This window comes from Manacus vitellinus, unplaced genomic scaffold (genome assembly GCF_001715985.3).
Source record: "Manacus vitellinus isolate BGI_N305 unplaced genomic scaffold, ASM171598v3 scaffold_13_pilon, whole genome shotgun sequence".
Lineage (NCBI taxonomy): Eukaryota > Metazoa > Chordata > Aves > Passeriformes > Pipridae > Manacus > Manacus vitellinus.
In genome coordinates this window covers 1-24,131 of record NW_021938999.1, presented here as the reverse complement: position 1 = coordinate 24,131, position 24,131 = coordinate 1, and the positions used below count along the sequence as shown (strand labels likewise).

The 24,131-nt window shown below is 41.5% G+C and overlaps 1 protein-coding gene across 1 annotated transcript; it reads left to right on the top strand.

The window, feature by feature from the left end:
- Positions 1–18,933: 18,933 nt before the first annotated feature.
- On the top strand, positions 18,934–24,096 carry ANKRD7 (ankyrin repeat domain 7; the record flags this gene model as incomplete). Its single annotated transcript, XM_018068161.2, has 9 exons — positions 18,934–19,151; positions 19,581–19,695; positions 19,920–20,093; positions 20,182–20,288; positions 20,996–21,086; positions 21,997–22,172; positions 22,343–22,436; positions 22,903–23,166; positions 23,861–24,096. Coding segments are annotated over exons 1-9 (1,475 nt in total), but the record flags the coding sequence as incomplete, so codon positions are not given.
- Between the last annotated feature and the right edge of the window lie 35 nt (positions 24,097–24,131).

Sequence of the window (24,131 nt, the reverse complement as noted above, 5' to 3'; positions counted from 1 at the left end):
TAGGATACAACATAAAGTCATCTGTCTGTGTTGTCTGCAATGATGATTTCCTTAATCTCAGAAGAACATAGCAGGAACTGCACTTAGATAGAAAGAGCAATTATGCCCAGAGGTATAAACAAGCTGAAGTGATTTAACCAAATATCCTTAAAGATTATTCTGAAATTGCAAGGAGTTCTGTAAAAGCATATATCAGCATGTTTGCCATGAGGAAACTCATACAAGTATAGCATATAATTTAAACTCAGGTAAATACTTTGATGTTTCACAACTGTACTCAAAAATAAGCTTATTTTGACATAATTCCTGACTTGCTGAATTTTATACCTATATTTTTAAGTAAAAGAGATTGACCAAAACCTCCAAATGTTAAAAATGTTTTTATGAAATTACAGGGATATAATGACAATACTCAAAGCTGTTAACTTTAGATTCAGGAGACTGTTTCATTCCTTCAGTTCCAGGAAGAGTACTATGAGACTAAATAAATAATAAAGGTAGGGGAGGTTTCCATTTTCCCAATAATTCTCCATTATAAACAGAGAAACATAGAAGTTTCAGACTTAGAAGACTCAATTTTTAAAGTATGGGGGAAAGAAGACCTTTGAAGAGATTGGGATGAGGGAGGTAAAATCAGGCAAGGAAAAGTTAAGGAATGCCAGGACTAAAATTACTTTGGCAACAATATCTTCTTCCTTTTGTGTCTGCACACCATGACACGTTTTTTAATTACACAGTGACCAACTGCATTGCTCTAGGATCTCTGCTTCTCCCATTGCACAGATACTACAAATTTCAAAGGAAAGGATCATGGGAAAGACAATGTAGTTCTTCCATATTGAAGATGAACTCGTGCTATCTATGAATGACATGGAAAAACAAACAGACCATCTTTACCTTTCTTCTCATCTCTCATTAACTAGCTAGTAATAGCTAATAATTTAATTGAGCACTTTTAATGGAGGACAAACGTGATAGATTCAAGCTACAAAATTCAGTTTGGTTTTACCTATACTATGTACAGAGTGGAATCAAAATATTGTGAGGTTACACTGTGGCATGAGCCTGATAGCTCTTTTGACACCACTAGCTGTTCACATCACTTAGCTAGCTTATTTTGGCAGGGAAGAAATAGAGTCCTAGAAAAAGGACTCACTCTGCACAGAGGCAAAGAAGCCAGTGCTGCTAGTGTAAGTGCTGAGAAACAACAGATGCATAGGGAACCTTATGAGATGGATTTGTGGCACCACCAGTGCCTTTTTTACAGAGATTTGAATATGGAGATTTGCATGCTCCATTTTAATTTAAAAAATAGAAAATGTTTCTGGTTTTTCAGCAAGTATAATGAAAAAATCTGTACAATGTGTATCCTGTTCTGGTCTATAACTAAGAACAATTTATCTGACAGGCCATTCACTGATATGTATGACATTTTATTTCTATATGGTGGCCTTTTTATATAATATCACCAAACACTTCAAGTGAAAACTTTTGTCCTCAGAGATTTATCCATTTTGAGTGACATTTGAATGACAGAGGAAAAAAAAAAAAGGGTTGTCCACTCCACATCTTTGTTATTTAAACTGCTTTTAAGAACTCAACTGCTAAAATTATGGTGAATGAAGGTGGACAAAAGAGTAGGCAAGATAACTTTGCTTTTGTATTTCATAAAACATGTATTTTGCTGGAAATCATTCATTACTCTCTCATTGGCCAAAATATGTCCAAACCATATATCTCAGAAAGTGATTCTTAATTGCTGTGTTAGAGTAATTGCATGTAATTGTTTAAAGGAAAAGTGTCTACAATGGGTAAAACTCACCACGAGCTTTAGAATACACTTGGGTGTATCCCAAAACTTATTTCCTTTTTATAACTAGGACACAGACTGAATTTGGATTGAGCACCATATACCTGCCAAGCAGACAACTTTGTTCAGTATTTATACCTATTTTAATTATTCATGACTTTTAAATGAGCAGAGGTTCTAACAAGAAGTATTACATGAAGTTTACACTGCCTGAATAACTTCTGCACAAGTTAAAGACTTGGTTGAGCAAACAAGACCTATTACAACTGCCTCCTGAGGGGAAGAACAGCCCAACAGTTTATATTTTCAATGAGCTGTCTTGTCTTCTTTTTAACCATGATGGAACATATCGCTCCAAAACCAATCAATAGAACACAGCGTCACAGAGGTACTACTCTCTATCTAACATTTCACAAAACAGAAAGACCTTCAGTGAGACTCTTTTACTCGTGTTCATGTGACAGAAATATAGAAGAAGAAAACTGTATGGTAATTAGTTCTTCTCATCTGTAATCTCTTCCCATAGTGATTCCCAGTAACATGAATGAGTCTGAGATAAGACTGGAGGGAACAGGCTAGAAACAGATTTGTATCAGTGTTTTACTTGAGTAAAACTCAGTAGTTGAGCTTTAACATTCCTTTCAGCTGTTGCATTTTTGTGTACATATCCAAGTTAGAAAGACTATAGAAACCCTACCATGTGTGGTGGAATCACAGCAAAATAAAATCATATTTCTGAAACAGGAATAAATTCTCTAACAGACACTGACTCTGCTGGTTCCAAATATTTTTAGTTTAATGATGTACCTTTCATGTCTATTTGACAGAGGTGAATTGTTAGAAGACAAGTAGATATATTAGCAAATGAAGAGCTAAACCCAGAACCAATTCACTCCTGACAGCCTTTGAAGGCTCTCAACATGTCTACAGGAAGAGTTTGATTTGGTATCATCTATCATGTATCCTTAATCAGTGTAATCTTTCCTGTATCCCGTATCAACTGTTCTATTAATTATTTACTCCTAGACATATAAATCCTTCTTAGTACTGCAGTATTAGGACTTCTGATATGATTTAAAATTGAATTGTATAGTTTATAAAACTGTAGTCGATGTCTTAAAACATCTGCTGCACATTTGGGAAAATATTGTACTTCAGCACACACAGTTTAGTAGAATGATGTATGCAAAAACAATAAATCTGTCAGTGAAGGTGATAGCTGTACCAAATTCTCTCAGTAGGTACACACAAACTCTGCTTGCTTTATGGACACCCTTCAAGTAAAGAAATGCTGACATTATTATAACTATCTCATAACATTACATGGATATTCCTTCATCAAAGGCAGCATTTCACTGCACAAATGATGACCTCACTGACTGTAAGGCTGATATGTGAAAATCTTTAAAACTTCCCTTTGATTAATAAATGTCTGGGCTAATTATTTTTAAATCACATATAATACTTTTTTAGAAGTTAAATCCCTTCTTTACCACCACTACTGTCACAAATTCAGTCACAAGCTCAGAATTCAGCAAAGAAACCTGAGCATTGCCACATAAAACACAATTCTAAAGTGGCAAAGGTCGGAAATAAATATAACACAATGTTTTTATATCATGTTTATGGATTTCTCTCATAGTTATTTTTCACGCTTAAGAAAGAGAAAATCAGAGATAGATATAACTCCAAACTCTGTAACCACTGACAGCAATCAAATCAGTTGTTGTTAGATGTCCTCATAGCATTCACAAGGACGGCTACTATCCATTCTGCAATGAATAGAAGAGACTGAGAATGATATGATCAGAAAGTTATTTGCAAACTTCTACGTAAACCCTGGAGACTGCACTCTTACTCTCAAACAAACATTAGCACACATGACCTCAGACTGGGCAAATGTTTTCAGAAATAATGTGATGATTTTTCCCTAGCAAATGCTCGCAAACGCTAACAAAACTTACTTGAGCACAACAAAGATTACTCACTCTTCTTTACATATTACTTGCTCTTAGTAATCAGGCTATTCATCATCCATTTTCTCCCTAAAAAGTTTCAGGTGTTTAAATGAGAAGCAGTAAGAATACTGCATGACTTCAGTGCCCAGTCCCAAGATGAATAGTAACAGAGTACCTACTAATGGGAACATTTTGGGAGTGATCCACAGGAGGAATGTCTTGAGGTATCTAGACTATCATCAAAAATCATGGCTAGCTCCTAAGTGTTAGTACTCCCATTCAAGTCAGTATGAACCAATAACCTTTAGCCACATGCAAAGTAGAGCTGAGGATCCTTGGATATCAGCCGTGCCAGTCCGGGCAGGGGGAAGGCCACAGAGTTTACAGTGTGAACACGTTATGTGAGTGACTGCTTAAATGAAATATTAAGTTATTCTTTCAGGTGAAAATACAGTTGTGGTTCTTGTACTATTCAAAAAGAAGGTTTTGCTTCCTGCTAGCAGCCAAGCACCCCATCCTACTTCAGAGGCAGCACTTAAGCTGACCATCTTCAGAGAACAACCTCTGCTGAGCCCTTCAAAAACAGAGCAGCCAAAGTGAAATTTGCACTACAAGAATCTCCCAGATACAATATGAAAATTAAATACTCATGGCTTCCAGACATGCAATTTCAAATTACAATGATAGATACAGTATAATGTCCAAAGATGGATACAACTTCATTCTTACTTGGAGGGCCAGATGGGTATATAGGCTGTACATTCACATAACCAGGGTTGCAGAGTGATGCAGAAGAAAGAGCTAAGCTATCTAATGCTACCACCAGCTCTCCAAACTTCTCCCATCTTATAACTCTTCCTGATATCAGATTTGTCCACAGGATGGTGCAAATTTTTCAAAGACGTAAAGGGGACTTGAGGTGGTTATCTTCCAAAGCTTGAGGCCTTTTTTTTACCTTTCAAGATGTCACTAAAATTACTTTTGACTGAATTATTATATCTATGCAAGGATAATAAAGTTAATTCTGCTTTGTGCTTATAGCAATCTGTGTCCTAAATTATATCGCCTGTGTTACACTAATAATCCCTTTGCTATTTAATTTCTCTTGATGAACTCTTACTAATTGATGAATTTATTCCCCAAAGCATTATAATGACTCTGGGCACACAATAGAATACATTTGGGATTAGACTTTACATTTGATTTAGTACTTTCAGGGTCCTGGACATTCAAAACTAATTATAAGAGTATTTATATGTCCAATATTGGTTCTTATTTGTACTATCCATCCACACTTTTAGCTTACAAGTGAAGAGGTGTAGGTTACAAAGATTTGCAAAATATAACTTAATTATCAAAAATTTAATCAAGAAATTATGTTTTCTTATGGCTTGAAGTAATTCCTAAGAAATCTAATTAAAATCTCTTTAATTAGTGCTGGCAAAATTGCTCAAGTATCAAAGGAGATCACATTCCCCACCTCTAGCAGAAAAGATAAAATCCTTTTGCAATTTATATGCACTATCACATCTGGGGAAAATGTGACCATTTGACACTTTTCTAAAGATTCTGTTCAGAAATGTTTGAAGAAAAACTGTGCATTGAGTCATACTGGCATCGTATTGTGCATGGCAAGAATAAAGAAATCATTTATTCTGGCAAAACTAGGCTTCTGAGATATCAAATGCCATGTCAGTCAGCAATATTATCTGGAGTGTACACTGATTTATTACTAACTAGGTGAGGCAAGGAGCTCCATTCTGTCTGAGGTGCATTCTTGTTTATTCATTACACAATAACTTTTGAAAGTTATGTCTGATCAGTGACAGAAATGCAGTGAATGAATGGCTAAATCTCACTCACTGTGGTGACAGTCAAAAAAAACACGAGAGGAGAAACTGTGTGGTCAGAAAAGCTGTTTGTCTCTCTGTGTCTGTAAAACTTGCGCAGGTATGACTGTCCTTGGAAACATTGGCATGCCCTAGTGACATGCACACAGTAAAGGGCTTGAGCCTCTGCAGTGCAGTAGTCACGTCCACACAGCCTTTCATCACATGTGCTACAGAGTAAATAGGTTACTGATGTTGAGCATCTCACTCCACAACCCTCTGACAGCTGTATGCTCCATGACCACCACAGCACACTCCATAGGAAGGGTTGCAGCAACTACAGCCTCCAGCCACTTCTCTGAATGTCCTTCCAAATCATGGTACAGCCTTCTGCATTCGTGGCAGACAGTGAGTAAGATGAAGCCAAACACGAGGGCCAGCATCTCAGGAACATCCTCTCCTTCTGACGGGAAAAATAGTGTAATTGTGCAGTGGCATGGTCAGGGCTGATGGGGTGTACAGCAGGAAGACAAGAGGGAGCAGGCAGAGAGGGAAATACAGGGAGGAGCAGAAGGAATGGAGTTAGAGTATAACACAGTCAAACCAGAAATGGGACCACAGAGAGTCAAACCATATCCCTGGGATTTGAAGCTGGGGATGAGGAACCACAGAGATTCCCCAGAATTGAGGAAAAGGATGGTATGAAGACAGGGAATCTCTAAAGGAGGAAAACAAGGGGAGGCAGAAGTTGGAAAGGCACACGAGAAATGCATGTTGAAGCTGCCTTCAGTAAATTCTGTGAGGTCAGCCAACAGAAGCTATGAACTGTGCAACTCACTGCTATTTAATACAAATAACTCTTAGGCCAAAATCACCAACAACTTACATGACTCAGTGAGAAGGAGCCCAAGTTTTCAAGTTAATCCCAGTGCACCATTCCTAGTCTCAGCTGTTCCACTCCTTTCCATACAGCATGGAAGAAAAACGCCAGGCATTACTCAGTAGGTCTCCATCTCAGTGCACTGGTATTAATGCAAGACCCCCTCCTGCATTTGTTCTTCTGCCTAGTGGAAACTCATCTGGAAAGTGAGTACAGACACTGCATACCAACAGATCTCTGGCTCCCAGACCAGAAGAGCTATCTTCTTCAGACGGAGAACTTCAGCACTGCCATGGATGCGCTCATGCTACATAACAAGAAATCAGGAATGCAATAAAGATAAATAGATCATAGAATCATAAAATAATTTAGGTAGGAAACAACTTCTAAGATCATTGAATCCAACCATTAACCTAACACTGCCAAGTTCACCACTAAACCATGTCCCTAAGTGCCACATGCAGACAGATAAATATATAGACACATATCCACACTTCTAATAAATCCCCAGCAAAGACTTCTCCTATGATGTGACTCAGATTGACTTCTGCCCTCCCTTAGTCAAGAAGTAAAGGTATAGGTAAAAGTTTGGGGGCACAGAGCTAGCAAGAACATAAGAGATCCAGGTCTGGTTCATTAAAGGTTTCCCTTATAGCACCTTCAGTAATCCACAACTAAGACCTCCCTGTTCCTTTTGAATGTTCTTTTCCTGCTATGATGGAGAGGAAACCTACCACTCCCTGAATAACAAAGTGTTTTCTAGCAGTCTCATTTTCTTTCTTTTCTGTGTCTTGTTAAGAACCTGAACATCAGTTCTGCCTCCTTTAGCTCAGCAGGCTCTGTCTTATTTTGTGCTCAATTAGCTATTAGTATATATCTCACATTAACTGCCCCTTTCTGATTAATCTTTGAAAGATCTCAGATGCATAAGAGAAGTTGCGAGGGGGTTTAAAATAGAGGTTTGAGGGTCATTTATACAATTGAAATCTGATACTTTCAGAGTTAGAAGACATTCAAACCACAAGACATTTTCAGTAAATTATGTTGTTTCTTATTAGGCATGAGCACAGGTGTGCTGGAGGGATCCAACAACAGCTCCCTGCATAGTCACATACTGTCATTCTTACTGACTGCCTGCTGTTATAGTTTTTACTATTATAATGTATGTTAATAATAATAATATTATTTAAAGCTTGGTAGAGCTCTCAATTAGTACATCTCACAATACTTCCCAGGAACCATTAACTCCTCAGTTTGTCAGTGGAACAAATGGGACTAACTAAAGTGCCATTTACTTTCCAATGTGCATAACCGTCTGACACTAATAGGACTGACAAGTGCCTTTATTCATATATGTGACCATAATTACTTATGGTTGTCTGAAGTGCTGCCATAAACTAAGAATTTAAAAATCTCAAATGCTTTTAAATAAGCTACCTGCCAGAAGAATTAGGAGGGACATCTGCATATGAATTCTTTAGAAACATAATTTAGACACTGAAACGTTTCAGGTTTTCTTTTTTTTTCTTCTCCTAACTTGCAAATAGAAACTTTCCGTTATTGTCAGACTACATTCTCATCACACATTTCTTTTTAAAAAATTCTGCATATAATTAGCCCATGACTGGTGCAAAGCCAATGGCAGCTCTGGGTTTGGGCATCCATGTACCAGTGCAAAACGCTATGCTAACAGAGAGCATCAACCACACAGCCATTGTGACAGAGCCAGACTAGCTCAGAGGATATATACCTTGATTGTCCCTAATAAGCTCTGCTAAGGAAAGTAATTAGCTGAAGTATAAGGCTACCTGAATGCAGTGGGAGCTCTCTTTGAGAACCCTGTCTCCTGAGGAAAATTTTTAGGAGGGGTCACTGAAGTGAAGCAGCTCCCCAAACTGAGTTGGAAAACTGATGTGCCAGTTTGGGTTGATCAGTGGCCCCTACCTCATAAAAAGCTGCAGATTCTAAACAACTTAGTGAATCAGGAATTGGCCAAAGGACACCTGGGGTCTTCCACCAGTCCCTGGAACACTCCAGTGTTTGTCATACAAAAATCCTCACGTTCCTGGAGATTTCTCCAGGACCTGCGAAAAGTTAACGAGGTCCTGGAACCAATGGGAGCCCTCCAGCAGGGAATGCCGTCACCATCTGTGCTCCCTGGTGAATGGCCCCTAGTGGTCATTGATATCAAGGACTGTTTTTTCCAAATATATTTAAATCCGGCTGATTCGGTCCGATTTGCATTTTCTGTCCCTGCCATCAACGCTTCTGTCTGGATAGACTATGAAAATAAAGAAAGATGGTAAATAATTCAGCACAATGGGTTTTTTTATTGCCAAGCAGTGTTTTCAGATTTGCTGCACTCACTGCTAGTGAACCTGGTAATTTTTTTCTTTTAATATTCTTTATTCTATTACTATTTATAGACTATGCCTGGTTCAACTTTTTTATACCTTGGCATTCACCAAACACTAGCTTAACATGCAAACACATCGTATTGACTAAGATTTACTAGATAATCATTGATTCTTCCATGGAAACAAGGAGGTGTTCAAGGTGGGAGAGAGATTCTAAGAGCTTACTTTCAGTGGCCCTTCAGAGTCCCAATTCCTGTGAGATTTGTGAATGCAGGAATAAAAATACTAAGAAAGGGCATCTGTAGCACCGTAGCACTGTATGATCCTAATTTAGCCTAGAAGGCTACTCCCTTAGTCAGTAAACCACAGTTCATGGGAACTGCCTACAGCTCTTAATCCATAGGCAAGTGTTACAGCTGTGTAGCAAAGTCTGGTGCCTATTGCTCAGCAAGGTAACATCCTCTCAAATGAAATGCATCACGTTTGGAGAGGCCCTGTGGGTGTGTGGTGAACCAAAGCAAAAGTACAATAAGAAAAATTTAGTTCAGCTGTTGACGTCCTATTACACTTCTCACAGAAGAGGAAGAATGACAAGAAAGATATAGCTAATATAGTTTCTATTTCAGAACAACTGAGGACCACTCACAGATCACTGTAGCATGCAGTTATGTGATCCATGTGAATAGCACCATCAGTGCCCAGCCTGGGAACACAGGCCAAGTTTTCTCTTTTGAAAAGTTTATGTTTTCTCTAAGAAATTAAAGCAACATTAATTCTTGACAAATTAGAGTCTTCTAATATCAGTACTTGTAATGTTTTTTAAAAGCTTTTCCTTATCACCAGACTATAAACAGAACAATATGCCTGTAAGCATGCCACTTGGTAGAGAACAGTAGCTGAATATCTATGACAAAGAAGAACTGTATAATTAGTCTAAGTTTTTCAAAGAATATTTGCCTGTCAACCATTTAAACTGTCTTTCTGGAAACACATTTCCCAGGGAAGCAACTGAAATTACAGGATATGGATCCCTGAGTATATAAATCTTCCTCAAAATCAGTCCTATTTCTACTGATTTATAGAAAAGTATATTTTCACTTCTATTTTTTATTTGAAGTATAAAATTAAAGAAGAATATATTTAAAGCTTTTTCAGGGCTCCAGCAAAAATACTGATGCAACTAATGTACAATAGTTCGTTTCAAATAACAAGGCCAGTGATTCTTTTATGGCATATGGTAAATATCCTCAGTTTTGAATAGGTTAAAGCATTGTTGTTAGCTTTTTAGAAGACATAAAGCCCTTACATTAACAGTGCCATGAACAGAATAGTGTGAGGTTGAAGAAAAAGGAATTGAATATTAAAGCTGTCCCTCCAGCTAAAGACAGAAGCTATTTTTGGATTTTCCTTGTCAATTGTGTTTAGAGCAGTAACGCTTTTATTACCGTGGGGACTTCTGCTCACTAAAACTAATTCAGTCTGTAGTAGTACAGAGGTAAGGTACTTTCTAAGATACTTTTATGTAACTTAGAAAACATAAAGCATATTTCAATAAATATCAGTATCTTTAGCAAAGCTCAGAGGAGATATTTTCCAATACCTCATTATGTACCATGCCTTCTTATTCTGACAGTAATTAGGCACGAGGGAAGGAATAGATCTAAAAACAGGAAAAACAACTAACATAGAGATGCCGTATACTTGTTTTGTTCTAGTTATATCGCTGAAAATTAATCTGATATGATGTAATCAAAAAACAACTGCTAAGAACATAGCTGAGAACTCTGCTTAGTTATTTATTTGATATTGGTGTTTATGTGACTTAGATTTGCATAACGCAGCCCTTCATGCCATGTAATTTGTATGCTGTGATTTAGAAATTGCTCATAGTTAATTTCTGGTTTTATTAAGGCCAGGGTACTACAACTTTCAAGTTTCTAAATTGAGCAAATTTAGAGACTGGGGAAGTTGCCATGTTTACACTTACCATGACCATCAGCAATGCATCTCTCTACTAAATGTTTGTTCTTGACCTTAACACAAAAAGCACTATGATATTTAAACAGAGGTTATTAACATTTGCTTGGAAAAAGTTGGTTTTTTTTTTACCTTAGCAGAGAAAGACTAATTATGATATTTGGCTTTCGAATATATATAAATAAAAATCTCTGCTAATTTTAATATGTCTTTGAAGCACAAAAATAATCACTATTCTGAAGATTACATACTAGAAGCAAAAAAGAAAAAAAAACTCATTTTTGCCATCTGAATTGGCAGACACCACATGTGGGGGGTTTTGTGTTCATTTGCCATTCATTACTGGAAATCTCTTATGAACTTTCAGGAATACTTTTGTCACTCTATCTGTGAAGCAAGAATCCTGATTTTCTTCCATTTTCAATATACAAAAGATAACACATAGTATTATACATGGAAAAAAAATTGCCCTAAGCTTAACTAAATTAGTAATTATTTGAGTAAAAGACCTAACATAAACATTTTTCAAATACCATGTTCATTCTTCTTGCTAAAGAAAAAAGCAAACCCAAACCCAATGCCTTTATATATTGCTTTAAGGTACCTATTTAAGTTTTATATTAGCTAGCTTCAAAAATTTCAAAAGGTACCCCTTCACTTATATTGCAAGTATACAGGATAGCTTTAGAATACTTTTTATTTGAAAACTATATCTAGGAAAGGATTTTTAATTGTTTATACATGTGTATCATGTGCAAGATCATTCAAAACATAATGTACTAATATTAAATGGAACTCTAGGAAGAAAATGTGATATTTAGTTAGCAATAGTAAAAAAAATAACTTATTTCCACTACCTCTGAAGTATTCATTACTGACTAATAAAACAATTATACCCATAATTTGAATTCTTTTTTCTGGATTTCCAGAGGTTATTCTGGTATTATTCAGCAAATATCAATCTATTTCTAACTTTGCTTGGAAACATTTTCATTTTTAGAAGGCATGTTGATTTCAAGAAGACAAATGACACAGACAATCTCCATTAAAGCTATTACCATCCTGGAACACCAGGCAGTCCCTATATTGCCAAATAAAATTACCCCATATGTACAGAAATGTAAAAGAGGAAAGAAGCTTCCAAGGAATGCCTCACAAAGTCTGCATCAGAAAATCCATTACTCCTCTATAATGACAAAAGCTTGAATCCTGTTTGGGGCTCCATGTGGATCTGATTACTGCAGATATTTTCAAGGCTTTGTCAGCACTGTCTTTGCAAACTCCTAGGTACATTTAGGTTAAGCCAAAATCCAGCACTGAGGTTCCTTCATTATTTGTCAGCTCTATGTAGATGGGTAACCACTTATCAAGATGACATCACAGAACAATGGATATTAACTGAGTGGGGATTTATCTGTTAAACATATCCTCAAACCAAGACATAAAATAGCTTAGGTTTTGTTTTAGAAGGTGTACTACTCGATTAGACACTTCTCAATGAGATGAATTAATTTTTCTAAGAGAGATATGAAAGTATGAGAAAACCAGATAATTTTTCTCCTCCATGTATTTGCTTTTCCTCTTTCCAAACTTGAACAGTTCTGAAGAGGGCTGTTCTCGACTCTTTTTTCCTTTTCTTTCCTCAGGTTATTTCTTTTATGAAAACGATAAATCTAAACATGAACTTTTCCCAGCTGAGCTTTTCATTGGATTACTCTGTTCTTCACTGGCTGAATTTTCAGGTGAATGTATGTCCCTCCTGTGTCAGTTTTATCAAACCAACTAAGTACGGATTGCGCTTACAGAGCACAAGCTACAGCCAACTTGTAAATGTTGTGACTGAGGACAGATCTTCTGGACAGTATGTCTTTTCCTATGAATTCTCTTCACACCAGAGAGACCAGAATTAAAGATCAAGTTCACAGTGAGTGAACTTCTCAGACAAGAATCTGAGCTGCATCAGCTGCCCTACAAATGCTGCCACTCTGTTTCCAGGCCTGACAGGCAGTGCTGCCCTCATCCTGTGAGCCTCAGGAGACCTCCTTATGGTCCAGCTGAGCTCCAGAGTCTCATCATTGAGGACTCCTGGGGTTACACACTTGATCAGGAGGCAATTTAGCTGGCACCAGCCATCACAGTTTGTAGCCCTTAGATGTCATTGAACCAGGAATATGGCTAAATTTAAGAGGCTACCAAAAGGAAGCATCCATAAACAGACCTCTGCCTAGGCAGTGAGTACATCAATCCATGGTCTCTTATGGTCCTGTGTGTCCCCAGCCTTTCCCATGCCTCCTTCCACAGACTTCATGACATATTCCACACACCCACTGGCTCATGTGCCTCAAGATGCCCATGGGCTGCCAGGCAAAGATTGTCAGCCTTTCTCTCAGTAATGGGGATCTCTCTCCCCTCTTTAGGGACCAGCCATAAACAAATTTGTAAGAACTTTACACACTCAGGAACCAAATTCTTTCAAATATGAACCTTGGTAAAAAATTTGGCAAATTATTAGAAAGGCAGAGAAGGCCATACAGAAAAGACAGCTAAGTTTTTCTGTGGGTTTTTTGTTTGTTTTTTTTTTTTAGGAAATAAGGTTAAAGGTGTTTCAGTTATTATATATATCCTACCTATGTATGTTTGAAAACCAACAAAATGAGTGGATTTTGAACTATAACTATACTTTTCTGTGTTACATGGACAATCAAGTTTCCATCACAAATACACCAGTGACATCACTGATATTTTGCTTTTGCTTTCAGTGGGAGTAGAATCCAGACAAGAATGGACAAATACATCAAACAGCAAGAGGTCAGATTGCTTAGGTGTATGTTTGGCTTTGATTACATTAGTATGTAATATATGTATCCCTTTGGGGCTTCTATGCTATAAATTATTAGAGTGATAGACTTTGTGAAGAAACAAATGGACAATATTCTTGGCTACACCAATAAAAGTTGAGAACCTAACTGTGAAAAAATTTGGCATACACATAAAATGTGAGAAGTAACATATTAATCAAGTACACTAGTCAGAATTTATTTTTGCTGTGGTGAACTGTGGAAACAGGTTACACTCTGCTTTCATATAATTTTCGGAAGGAACTCTGAGCATGTCTCCCACTCCTTCACTTGTTCTTTTGGCAACACTTAGGATCTCTCTGATGTTTAAAAGAAAATTGTCTGTGTAACGCAATTCTACTGGTGCCCACTATACCCAAGCTCTACTTTATCCAATCAAATTACTTTTTACTGGTCTGAAGTTATTGATTCAATTCTCAATAGAGATGTTATAAATCCTCAGATAGCACTGAATCTTGTGGGTCACACGTGACCGTTCTAAAGAAACGATTCATAAACTTGCAGTCTCTGTGAGAGTCTAGTTCCTAAAATAGTTGTTCAGATAGGAGGAGACAACAGTAAAAAGTGTCATCCCATCCAAGAGATGGTAGATGATACAGAGGTGTTAGCATGGGCAAGAGCACAAGAAACACTGCAGTCATCCATGACAATTTGAAGAGAGCATATTATATGTTCTATATAATAGTAACAATAAGGTGAAAATAATGAGAAAGAAAAACACTACAAAAGAAAATATTTTTCAGTGAATTTGAGAATAAAGTTCACAGCGGATACAAGAACTGGTGAGTCACCACTGCAAAGCAGTTACAGAACAGAAAATCAAATAGGTGAGGAAGTTGTCTTTTAAGAGATGTGTCTATGCCTTTATTGCAGAATCAGTACCGAGATTTAAATCTCAGGGCTTTTCACATTTATTGTTATGTAAATTGCTAATGTTTCAATAGGAAAAAAACCCCAAACCCTTAGTGAAGGTGAAAGGGGAGAAAGACACAGCATTTTTTAAAATATGAACTTCTGTATTGCACCAAATTCTGGAGTAAAATCTCACCACCGGGGCCCATGTTAGACTCTTATAGCTGCTAACATAATTGAAAAGGTTTGTCTTTCTACAAAGAAGACAACCTTCACTGAACTACTGTAAAGAGCAATTCTCACTATTTCCTCTGGGTTCCTCTTGGCTGCTGTCCAGTAGATCATATATAGCTGCTGTGCTGCAGTATGCAGTGGACTTTTAAGTCTTTTCTTCAGGGAGCACTGGCATGTACACTTCTACCATTGCCTTATGTCACTAAAAGGAGAATAAGTTTTGGTGCACATTGCACTGGCATGTATCTTAGATGGGAAAAACTTGTTTATTGCAGAATTACTTACATAATCCATTCTGTTCCTCAGAGATACACCTGGTATTGGCCTCACATAGTTACCTCAATCTCTATTTTTGCTTCTAGAATACTGGTTGTGTTCATAGCTGTAATACACCATGGTAAACATCACATACTAGAGTGTAGGAGGCGTGTCCAGGGGTGCAGGGGAAGCACCCAGGGCAGGGAAGCTCAGGGTACATGCGCCAGAATCAATAACCTCATTGGTCACAAGGTCACATGGTTTTAAGGGATAAAAAGAGTGCCGGGTTTGAAATAAACTCTCTCTGACCACCACCTCAGCAGGGAGCAGACTCCATTTCTTTATCATATAAAGACCCAACCCGACACTAGAGGTCTGCAGTAGGGAATACACACTTCCTCCTAAGATATTCTGGAGACTTAATCAATCAGTACGGATATAGAGAATTCCTGTTGACTTCACAGAGGTTTTTCTATTTCCCTTTTGGTTTACTGACTCACACTAGACAATAATGAAAAACTGTCTCCACTTTTAGTCAAATAAAAACATACTTTACAGTCACAGAGCATGATAACGTTCAGATCTGAAGCCAGCTTAATCTTAATGATCAAGTTTAAAACAAACCCTGTAGAAAATTCGAACACAACTCTAATGATATTGGGTAAGAAGGGTGTGTGAAATGTAGCTCCAAAATAGCTGAAGTCTCCTGAGTTTACCTACGTGCTTACATCAGACCAAATGTAAGGAAGAAATTTCTTATCAAGAGGGTGATGAAACACTGGCACAGGTTGCCCAGAGAAGTAGTAGATGTCCCATCCCCGGAAAGATTTGAAGTCCGGTTGGATGTGACTCTGAGTAACCTGATCTAATTGAAGATGCCCCTTGTGATTGCAGGGGAAGGTGTGACTAGATGACCCTTAGAGGCCCCTCCCAACCCAAACTATTCTATGATTCTATACAAGCACTCCTTCCAAGTTAATTCAGACCCCAAAGCATTTCAAGAGCCTCATATTCCAGATGGTGGTTGTGGTTCAGATATTTCTTCCTCCTAGTGGAAGCAGAGAGGCAGAAAGAAGATGTGCACCCTGCCCTCCTAGATGAACCTACTCCTGACACATGTGACTAAGAGACTTTCAAGAGAATGGTAGTGACTTTTTTAAAATTAAGTGGCAGAAAATATTTTTAAAAAAATAATTGCAGAAGGTTATGCTTTGCTACAGGTAAACAGCAACACTGTCATTAAAATAGCTTTAAGGCACAAAAAATAGACATGACAGGTGCATATAATGAAATAGATGAAGCAATAAATCATGTTACCAGCTCTGCTGCAGAAAAACTAAGCAGTCCAAACAATCTCAAACCAGTGGAGTATTTCTTATAGACAATGCAGCACAGCAGCATCTCACCATGCTTAGATGTGAGCAAAAACTACTTAGATTAGTTTCTTGTCAAGTTGGCTGGGAGGCACTGATCACTGCTTGGGGACAGGTTGGGCATCTGTCAGTGAGTGGTGAGCACCTGTATTGTGCACTTGTTTTTCCTGGGCTTTATTCCTCTCTTTTTGTTGTCTCCCTTTTAAATACATTATTATTATTATTATTATGATGATGATGATGATGATGATGATGATGATGATGTATTAATTATAATAATTTATTTCAATTATTAAACTGCTCCTATCTCAATCCATGGGTTGTACCTTTTTTCTGATTCTCTTCCCCATGAGGGAGGGGGATGTACAGTGGGGTAAGCAAATGGTTGCACGGTACTTAGTTACTGGCTTGGGTTAAATTGTGACATGAGTTAACTCAGCTTTTTTTCTCAAGGCTGAGAAAGATATATAATCATTGATGTTTCTACTTTTAAACCCCTGGAGGGCACTCTGATACTGCAATGACAGAAGGACAAAAAGTCTGAGGCAGGTAAATGGGTTTTGTAACTGAAATCTGAAATATTATTATCAGGTCCTCCAGAAGATATAATGTTAGTCCTAAGGGCAATACAGTGATGGGGACATATTGCTTCATGTTACAAATCCCATATAATTTTTCATTTCTGTCCCTTCATCTCCCTTGTAACATGACCTGTCCACATGCAGAGATCTGAATGGAAGAGACTGTTTACTGTGAAGATTTGTGCCCAGAAGGAATGCAATGCACTTTCTGCTTTATCTCTGTGAAAAATGGATGACCTTTTCTGCAACACTGACTAACTGACTACTTATTGAAACCAGATATTAAGTCGTGAACATTTCACAACATTTTCAGAAATGGACGAATAGTCATAAGGGCCAGAAACTATTCAAGTAGATGACATCACACTGCAGTTCCAGTCTCAGTTGAATGTCCAGAAACACATGCACATTTTTTCCTGTTAAACCTTAAGTTATAGGAAGTAGGGGAAAATATTTTTCTAAAAATAGGAATTTGGTCTTTTTTGTACATTCAGTTCTCCGTCTGCCTAAATTACTTTCCTGCAAAATAATTTTCAGTGTGAAGCTTTATGATGGAAATTGTTGTTTAGTCTTTACTCTGTATCCAACCCAGCACTACCTTTCAACATCTATACAAACTTTATCTTCAAGCAAAACCATACTATGGGAAGCGGACCGGTTTGTAGTCTGCAAAGAAAAAGGGAAATTTCTTCAGCCTGCTTGCGGTGCATTGTAGCGTCTCTCCCCTGAGAAAGCTGGTGCAGAACCTCTGGGCCTTCACTTTGTGTTGTCATTGGGACAAACTGGGACAAGATGTGTTTGAAAGCTTCTTCCTGCCTGCTGTGTGCTGCCCATTGGCTGCTGGAGCAGCAGAGCAGAAATTCACTGTTGGCATCTGGCAAAGCAGCAGGTGACAGCAGTTACGAGGGGGTGCAGGGGTGAGGTGTCTGCTCTTCAAAAGGGACAAGACAAAGGAGTTGGGGAATTGTCCCGGTGTGGTATATTAATATAATATAAAAGACAGGACCCAGCAGCTAGTTGGCAAGCAGTCAAATCTGTTTATTTAAAAGAAAAATGTCTCCCTATAAACCCTCTGACAGACATGTGACCGCCTGACAAATGACAGCACAACACACACTGCTCATGTGCCCCAATAGTCTGTCCAGGGACTTCAGTTCCCAGAATGCTTCCCTCCCTATTCTCGGGACACGTCCCTACATCCTGGAATTCTGGCATGGTAGGCTTGGGGCACTCAGTGGGCATTTCTTGAGAGCTGTGGTGGCCCCCGCCTGCTCGGGCTGGGATCCCACTTCATCCTGAGCCTCATTTCATGGAAGTGTGTCCAGAGGCAGCCCGGCCACAGGCTGAAGCAAAAACCCAGAGCAGGCGATGCAGGAGCTGCTCCAGCGCCTACCACAGCCTCCGGCCCAGTGGGAGCAGCCCGGGCCCTGCCCCGGGGTGCCCTGAGGCGGGGCAGTGCCCACTCCCGCCAGCCGCCCTCACAAGGCCCAGGCCGCCTCCTTCCCACAAGGCCCAGCAGGGCCGCCCTCACTCCTGCCCCACCCTGCCATGTCCCGCCCGGCCTCACCCTGCACCGTGGCCTCTGCCACACCCCACGGTGACGTGCTGAGCGTTCCACCTGCCATTGTGACACCACAGGCACCAGTCGAGCACAGCTTCGTTGGTGCCCGGAGCCGGCGCTCAGAGCTGCTGTAGCCTCTCGAGGAGCAGTAGCACATCCCGCTGTGGGAGCATTTCGCGCCTGTATCGCCGTCTTGGTAGCTGCAGGCCACGAACGCTGCACAGGGCAACCTCATCTGCCTTGTGCTTTATACCCCGTGCCCATCCTTCTTCTCATCCTCGTCCCTTTGTCACCCTCACCCTTAACCTCACCCTCGTCCCATTCCTCATCCCTACTTGGCGCCCGGCAGCCCCTCTGCAAGGGGGCTTCTTGCACTTCCTGCTGCTGGTAGCTCCAAGCAGGGCCATGCCGTGGCTTCTCAGCAAGAAGCGACGGCAGTCACCATCCAGCACCACCAGTGGGCAGCCCCGGGCTGCCACCAGCTCCACCAGCGCCTCCGAGCTCAGGGAGAACGGGCTGGGCAGGCTGCACCGCGCGGCCGCCCGCGGCGACCTGGCCTGGCTGAGGCGCTGGCGCTGGTATGTGAAGGTCGTCGGCATCGACAGGCGAGACCAGGAGATGCGGTGAGTTCTATGGGACGCTGATGGCACACCTTGGCTGCTCCTGAGCCAAGCTGCAGTAGTCCTCGGCAGCCCTCTGTTAAGGACAAGGCTTGAAAAGTGAGATTTGCCCTGTCAGCTGGGAGAGGGAAATCTTGACCTTTTCACTGCTTGTTGCTGCCGGCCGGGCTCCAGCGCTGTTGGAAACGCGTGTTGCCGACCTGCCGCTTTGCCGTAGTCTCTGCAGGGCTGTTCTGCAGCTGCTCCGCCCTCACCTCTTCTCTTCTGCCCTCTGGCTAATCAGCGCAGGATTGCAGCAGCAACAGCAGCAGCAGCAGAGAGCAGCAAGCGGGAGGAGCAGAGTCCGGGCAGGGTCCCCAGGGTGCTGGGTAGAGACACGGCTTTGGCTCATCCTTTGTCTGTCTAAGTTAAGAGCGTGTGTTTAATTTTTAGGACACCTCTGCATCTCGCTTCGGCAAATGGCCATGCAGATGTCCTTAGATATCTGCTAAGAAAGAACAGCCAACCGAATCTCGCTGACAACTTGAAGAGAACGGCACTGATGAAGGTGTGTGGAATGCCTTATGATCTTGTAGGTGGGGATTAGTGATGGTGTGTTAAAGGGGAGGTGTCTGGCAGGATTCCATGCATCACTGAGCCATAGAAACATGCATATTGCAATTGGCGTGGCATAGGCCTCTGTTAGCTAATCTTTGAAGAGGAGCTGAGGAAGTTCTGACAGAGGGGGATGTAAAAGTTGGAAGTCTTTCCCTTTTCGTGTGTTGTTCCCAGGCAGTACAGCAGGAGCAGGAAGAATGTGTTGCTATTCTGCTGGAACACGGTGCCGATCCGAATCTGGCAGACGCTGGCGGCAACACTGCCCTTCACCTGGCTGTCCTGTCTAAAAATACAGCTGTAGCAGGGCTGTTACTCGAGCATAATGCCAGTAGTGATGCTCAGAACCAGGTAACCTTGGCACGTGGGTAAAGCTGCTCTTTCAAACAGCTGCAGAGCTTGTCTGTGTCTTTCTAATGGCGATTATTTGTCCTTTTAGATGGGATTTACTCCCTTAAAACTTGCAGCCCTCCTACAGCATGAGGAGATTCTGGAGTGCCTTCTGAAAAAAGCAGCGGACAGGCATGCTCAAGCCCAATTTGAAAGGTGAGGGGTTTGTCAAAACAGCACACGGGTCTTCTCGGTAGCCTGCAAGCAAGACCGAGACGAGGGGCGTGGCAATGAGCTTGGAAAAAGAAGGAGGAGCCACGTGGAAGCAGTTCCCTGTGTGACTGGTAAATGCAGGTCTGCACTTGGCTGCTCTCGTACCTTAGGGGCTCTTGTACCTTGCCCGCTGAGGTCTGCAAGAAAGCGTTGTCTGTGGTGCCCTCTCCCCACACAGACCCAGAGTCATCGGGAAACTTGCCAGTAGCTCAGCAGCATGGCTGCTCTGCAGGCAAGGGAGGTTTAAGCCAAGGCATAGTTGGTGCGTTAAGTGCTCTGAAGGGAAGCATTGGGAGAAAGAGAAGCAACAGTGTCTGAGGGAACACGAGGGGCTCCAACCACACATAAGGAGAAAACTTCCTGCCATGTAGATGGTCAGGCAGTCGAACGGCTTGCCCCAGGAGTTTGTGCAGCTGCATCTGTGGGGCCTTTGAAGAGCAGTGCAAGGAGCCCTGAACAGCATGGCCTGACCTTGTAGTTGAGGCTGCTTTAGGGAGGCCCCTTCTAAGATAAATTCTCCAATGCTTCCATGTACTTGGCTTCGCTTTCACGGAGCTTGTAGGAAAGAGGGGAAGAGCTCTTTCGGGAACAAGCAGGGGAAAAATGATGCGGGATCAGACATGTTTCGCATTAAATCTTGGATGCTTTAGGACTGCTTTTGTGGTTACTGGAACCCATGAGGCTCACCTGGAGGAAGATAATCTGCGCTTGCAGGAGGAGTTGGACAGGGCTGACACGGAGGTATGGAAAGCCTGTCCCTACAGGGATAAACCAGACAAAACAGTATTCTGGGAGCCAGTAGGACAGAGACCTAAGGAAGTGGCAGTTACATCAGGCTTTGATCTGCCTCTGTCCCTCCAGCCCCCTGCCCCACAACCCGCCATGCTGAGGCAGAGCTGCCTCTCCTTAGGGTTTCACCCGTGACCGGCCAGGGGGGCTGGGGTTCCTCTCTCTCTGCTACATTCAAGATTTTCCTGGTCTAAGAAGACTCCCCACACACCCCTGGCGTGATTCTCGACTCCAGGGCAGGTCTGTGGAGCAGTTCACCTGGCTGCCTTTGCTGAAATGGTGGTCATTAGCTTGTCAGTGATGCCATCCTTCCTGGCCCCACCACACTGAAGCAGAGCCGCCTCTCCTCAGGCATCCACTGCTTCCTGCTTAGGGGCTGCTGGGCACCTCTCTCTGTGCTACAGTCGGGGTCATTCCCGCTTAAGAAAACTCCCCACGCTCCCCCTGTGCAATCCTGGGCTCCAGAGCACATGTGCCAGAGCACTTCACCTCTGACACTTGTGAGATGCCTTCCTTTAGGAAGATGAATTAGTTCACTCATCTTTTCCTGGAGCAGCAAGCAAGGGAATACAAGAAGCGTCACAGGTCACAAAAATGGTCCGAGGGGCAGTGTCAGTGCTTAGAACCGTGCTGTAGGAAAGCAGTGGAGGGGTGGGAGAGGCTGCTGTAAAAGAGGACAAAGGAATAGAGCTTGTGTTCATTGGGTAGTAGAAGTGAAGCTTTGAAGGTACTTGAATTGATTCCAGTTCTTTGGGCAGAGGGTATGCACACATACATGCAGCACCTGAGTTCTTCAGCAGCAGCTGGCTCCTCTATGTAAAAGCTCCCCTGACAACTGTGGAATCTTACCATGATTTTACAGCTGCAGGAGGAGGAAGAAAAGCATCTTCAGTCTGAGCATTGCGTTCGTGACTTGAAGACTGCCTTGGATGATAAAGAAAGAGAAGCAATAACTTCTTCCCCAAAACTGCAGGACCTCCTGTTGGCATCTTCCGAGACTAATACCACTCTAAAACAACTGGAAGAACACGTGCAACAGTAAGAGAGTAACCCAGTGAAGCGAGGTGTCTGTCGCTTTGGGGGATTGGGTGGAAACAACGGGACAGTCAGTTGGATTTTGAAGGACACTTCTGCTGTGGATTCTGTTACTTAGCACAGTTTGTCTGGAACTGGATTTTCTGGTAATAAGACCCGTATTTGTTTTTAAGCCTTGAAATTGAAAAGACCAGATTGGAAGCCACTGTCCAGCAACAAAGCAATAGGATTGAAGCCCTTCAGAGAGACCTGCAAGCCTCTGCCTCAGTAAGCTGGTCATAAATTTCCCTTTTTGTGACTCTTGAGCCTAGTTGCCTATTTCTGGGGGGAAACAGTAAGGTGAAGTTTTCCTGGAGAGCCTAGGGGAGCTCAGTTTCTGCCTTCTCCTCAGTAGAGGCTGCTCAGAAAGCAGCCTGGTCCTTTCCCCAGCTGTTACAAAAGCCCTGAGGGTATTTGCTGTGCTGGACACTAGAGCAATTCTTAGATTAGAAATTATGAGTTTCATCATGAGCTCCAAGGGACCCAGAAGTATTGCTCCCAGAAGTGTCTCACAAATTTTTAAGTAGTTGTGAAGTTTCTTCTTTCTGTCAGGGAATCTTTCAAGTGTTTTCTATGCTCGTTTCCAGCAGATGATAAATGCAGTTATGATGGCCACCCTCTTTAGAGGTTTTCCCAGAATTCACTGCCTTTAGATCACGCTGAGTTTCCTTTTCTTTTTTTTTTCTGTGTACAGGTTGGTGAACTTTCCCAGCAGCTGGACATGCAGCTAGAGGCCCAAAACCAGACTTTGCAAGAAGAGCTGTCCACTCTGCGTGGGAAGTATGAAAAACTGGAGAAGAGCAAATGCCAGCTGCAAGAAGAAGTGACAAAAGTCCATCATCGTTTGGAGACTTTCGTGCTGGATGGCAGCCAAACAGCACAATGTAAAAGAGAGGTGGAAGAACGAGCTGACCAGGAAATACGTCAAAAGCCACAAGACGTCAGTCTCGTTCTGCAAGTAAGTGAATTTCTCACCAGTGTCCACAGGTGCTACGTAAACTTCTGTTGTGGCCATCAGTTTTGGTATTTTTCTTTTGCTCCTGTATTCTGTGTGTTAGCTTCTGCCTTTCCTGAAGGCAGTGGGAGAAGGCAATATGGTTGGGCAGGAGGGCTGTCATGGGTGTGTGATGTGCCAGCAGGTCCCTGAATCAAAAGCCTGCCCCAGGCAGATTCCCACTTTGCAGTGCTTGGGGGTATCTCTGTCCGCTGGCCTGGTTCTCGCTGCTCATCCTTCAATGGGTTTTGCAACTGCCAGCTGTCATGGCCAGACCTACAGGTGCTGCTTTGTCCTTGTAGGGGGGAAAGGTGCTCAGAAAAGGAGTCACTGAAATTCCAGGGGTGGGGGTGAGGGGGTGGAGGTGGGGGATGCTCTTATTGTCTTTGAGGAATCCTTTTCGATATACCCTGTCCTACAGATACACTGTCTCTTCATTAGGAGCTTTGAACAAGAGTGCTGATTTGGGCTTCTTTCCCAATGAAAAGAATTATTTGCCGTGGTAGCTCCTAGCTTCTGCCTTGGTTGCTGCTGGTAGTGAGGAGGCACAGCTGCCTCTCTGAGTAAGGCAGGGCCCTTGAAACTGGATATGTGCAATTTTCTGCTGGAGAGAGTTCTCTTTTTCTTGTGGTGGTTGAAGGTGCACTGTCTCCTTCAGGCACAGGCAGCCTCCCAGGCTCGATTAGGACAAAACGGAGACAGTCATTGCGATTCAGTGAGAATCCAGTTAGAAGAAAGAATTAGAGATCTCGAAAGTGAACTGGACAGGGTAAAGAAAACCCAACAAGAGAGGGCCTCTCATAAAGAAGCAATGCGAGGAGAAATGGAAATGTACAAAGACCTGTATCTGGAGGAACTGAAAACTAGAAGATGCCTAGAGAAGAAACTGGAAAGGTAAGTCCATGCTTTTTTGGAGTGGTAATAAGAGA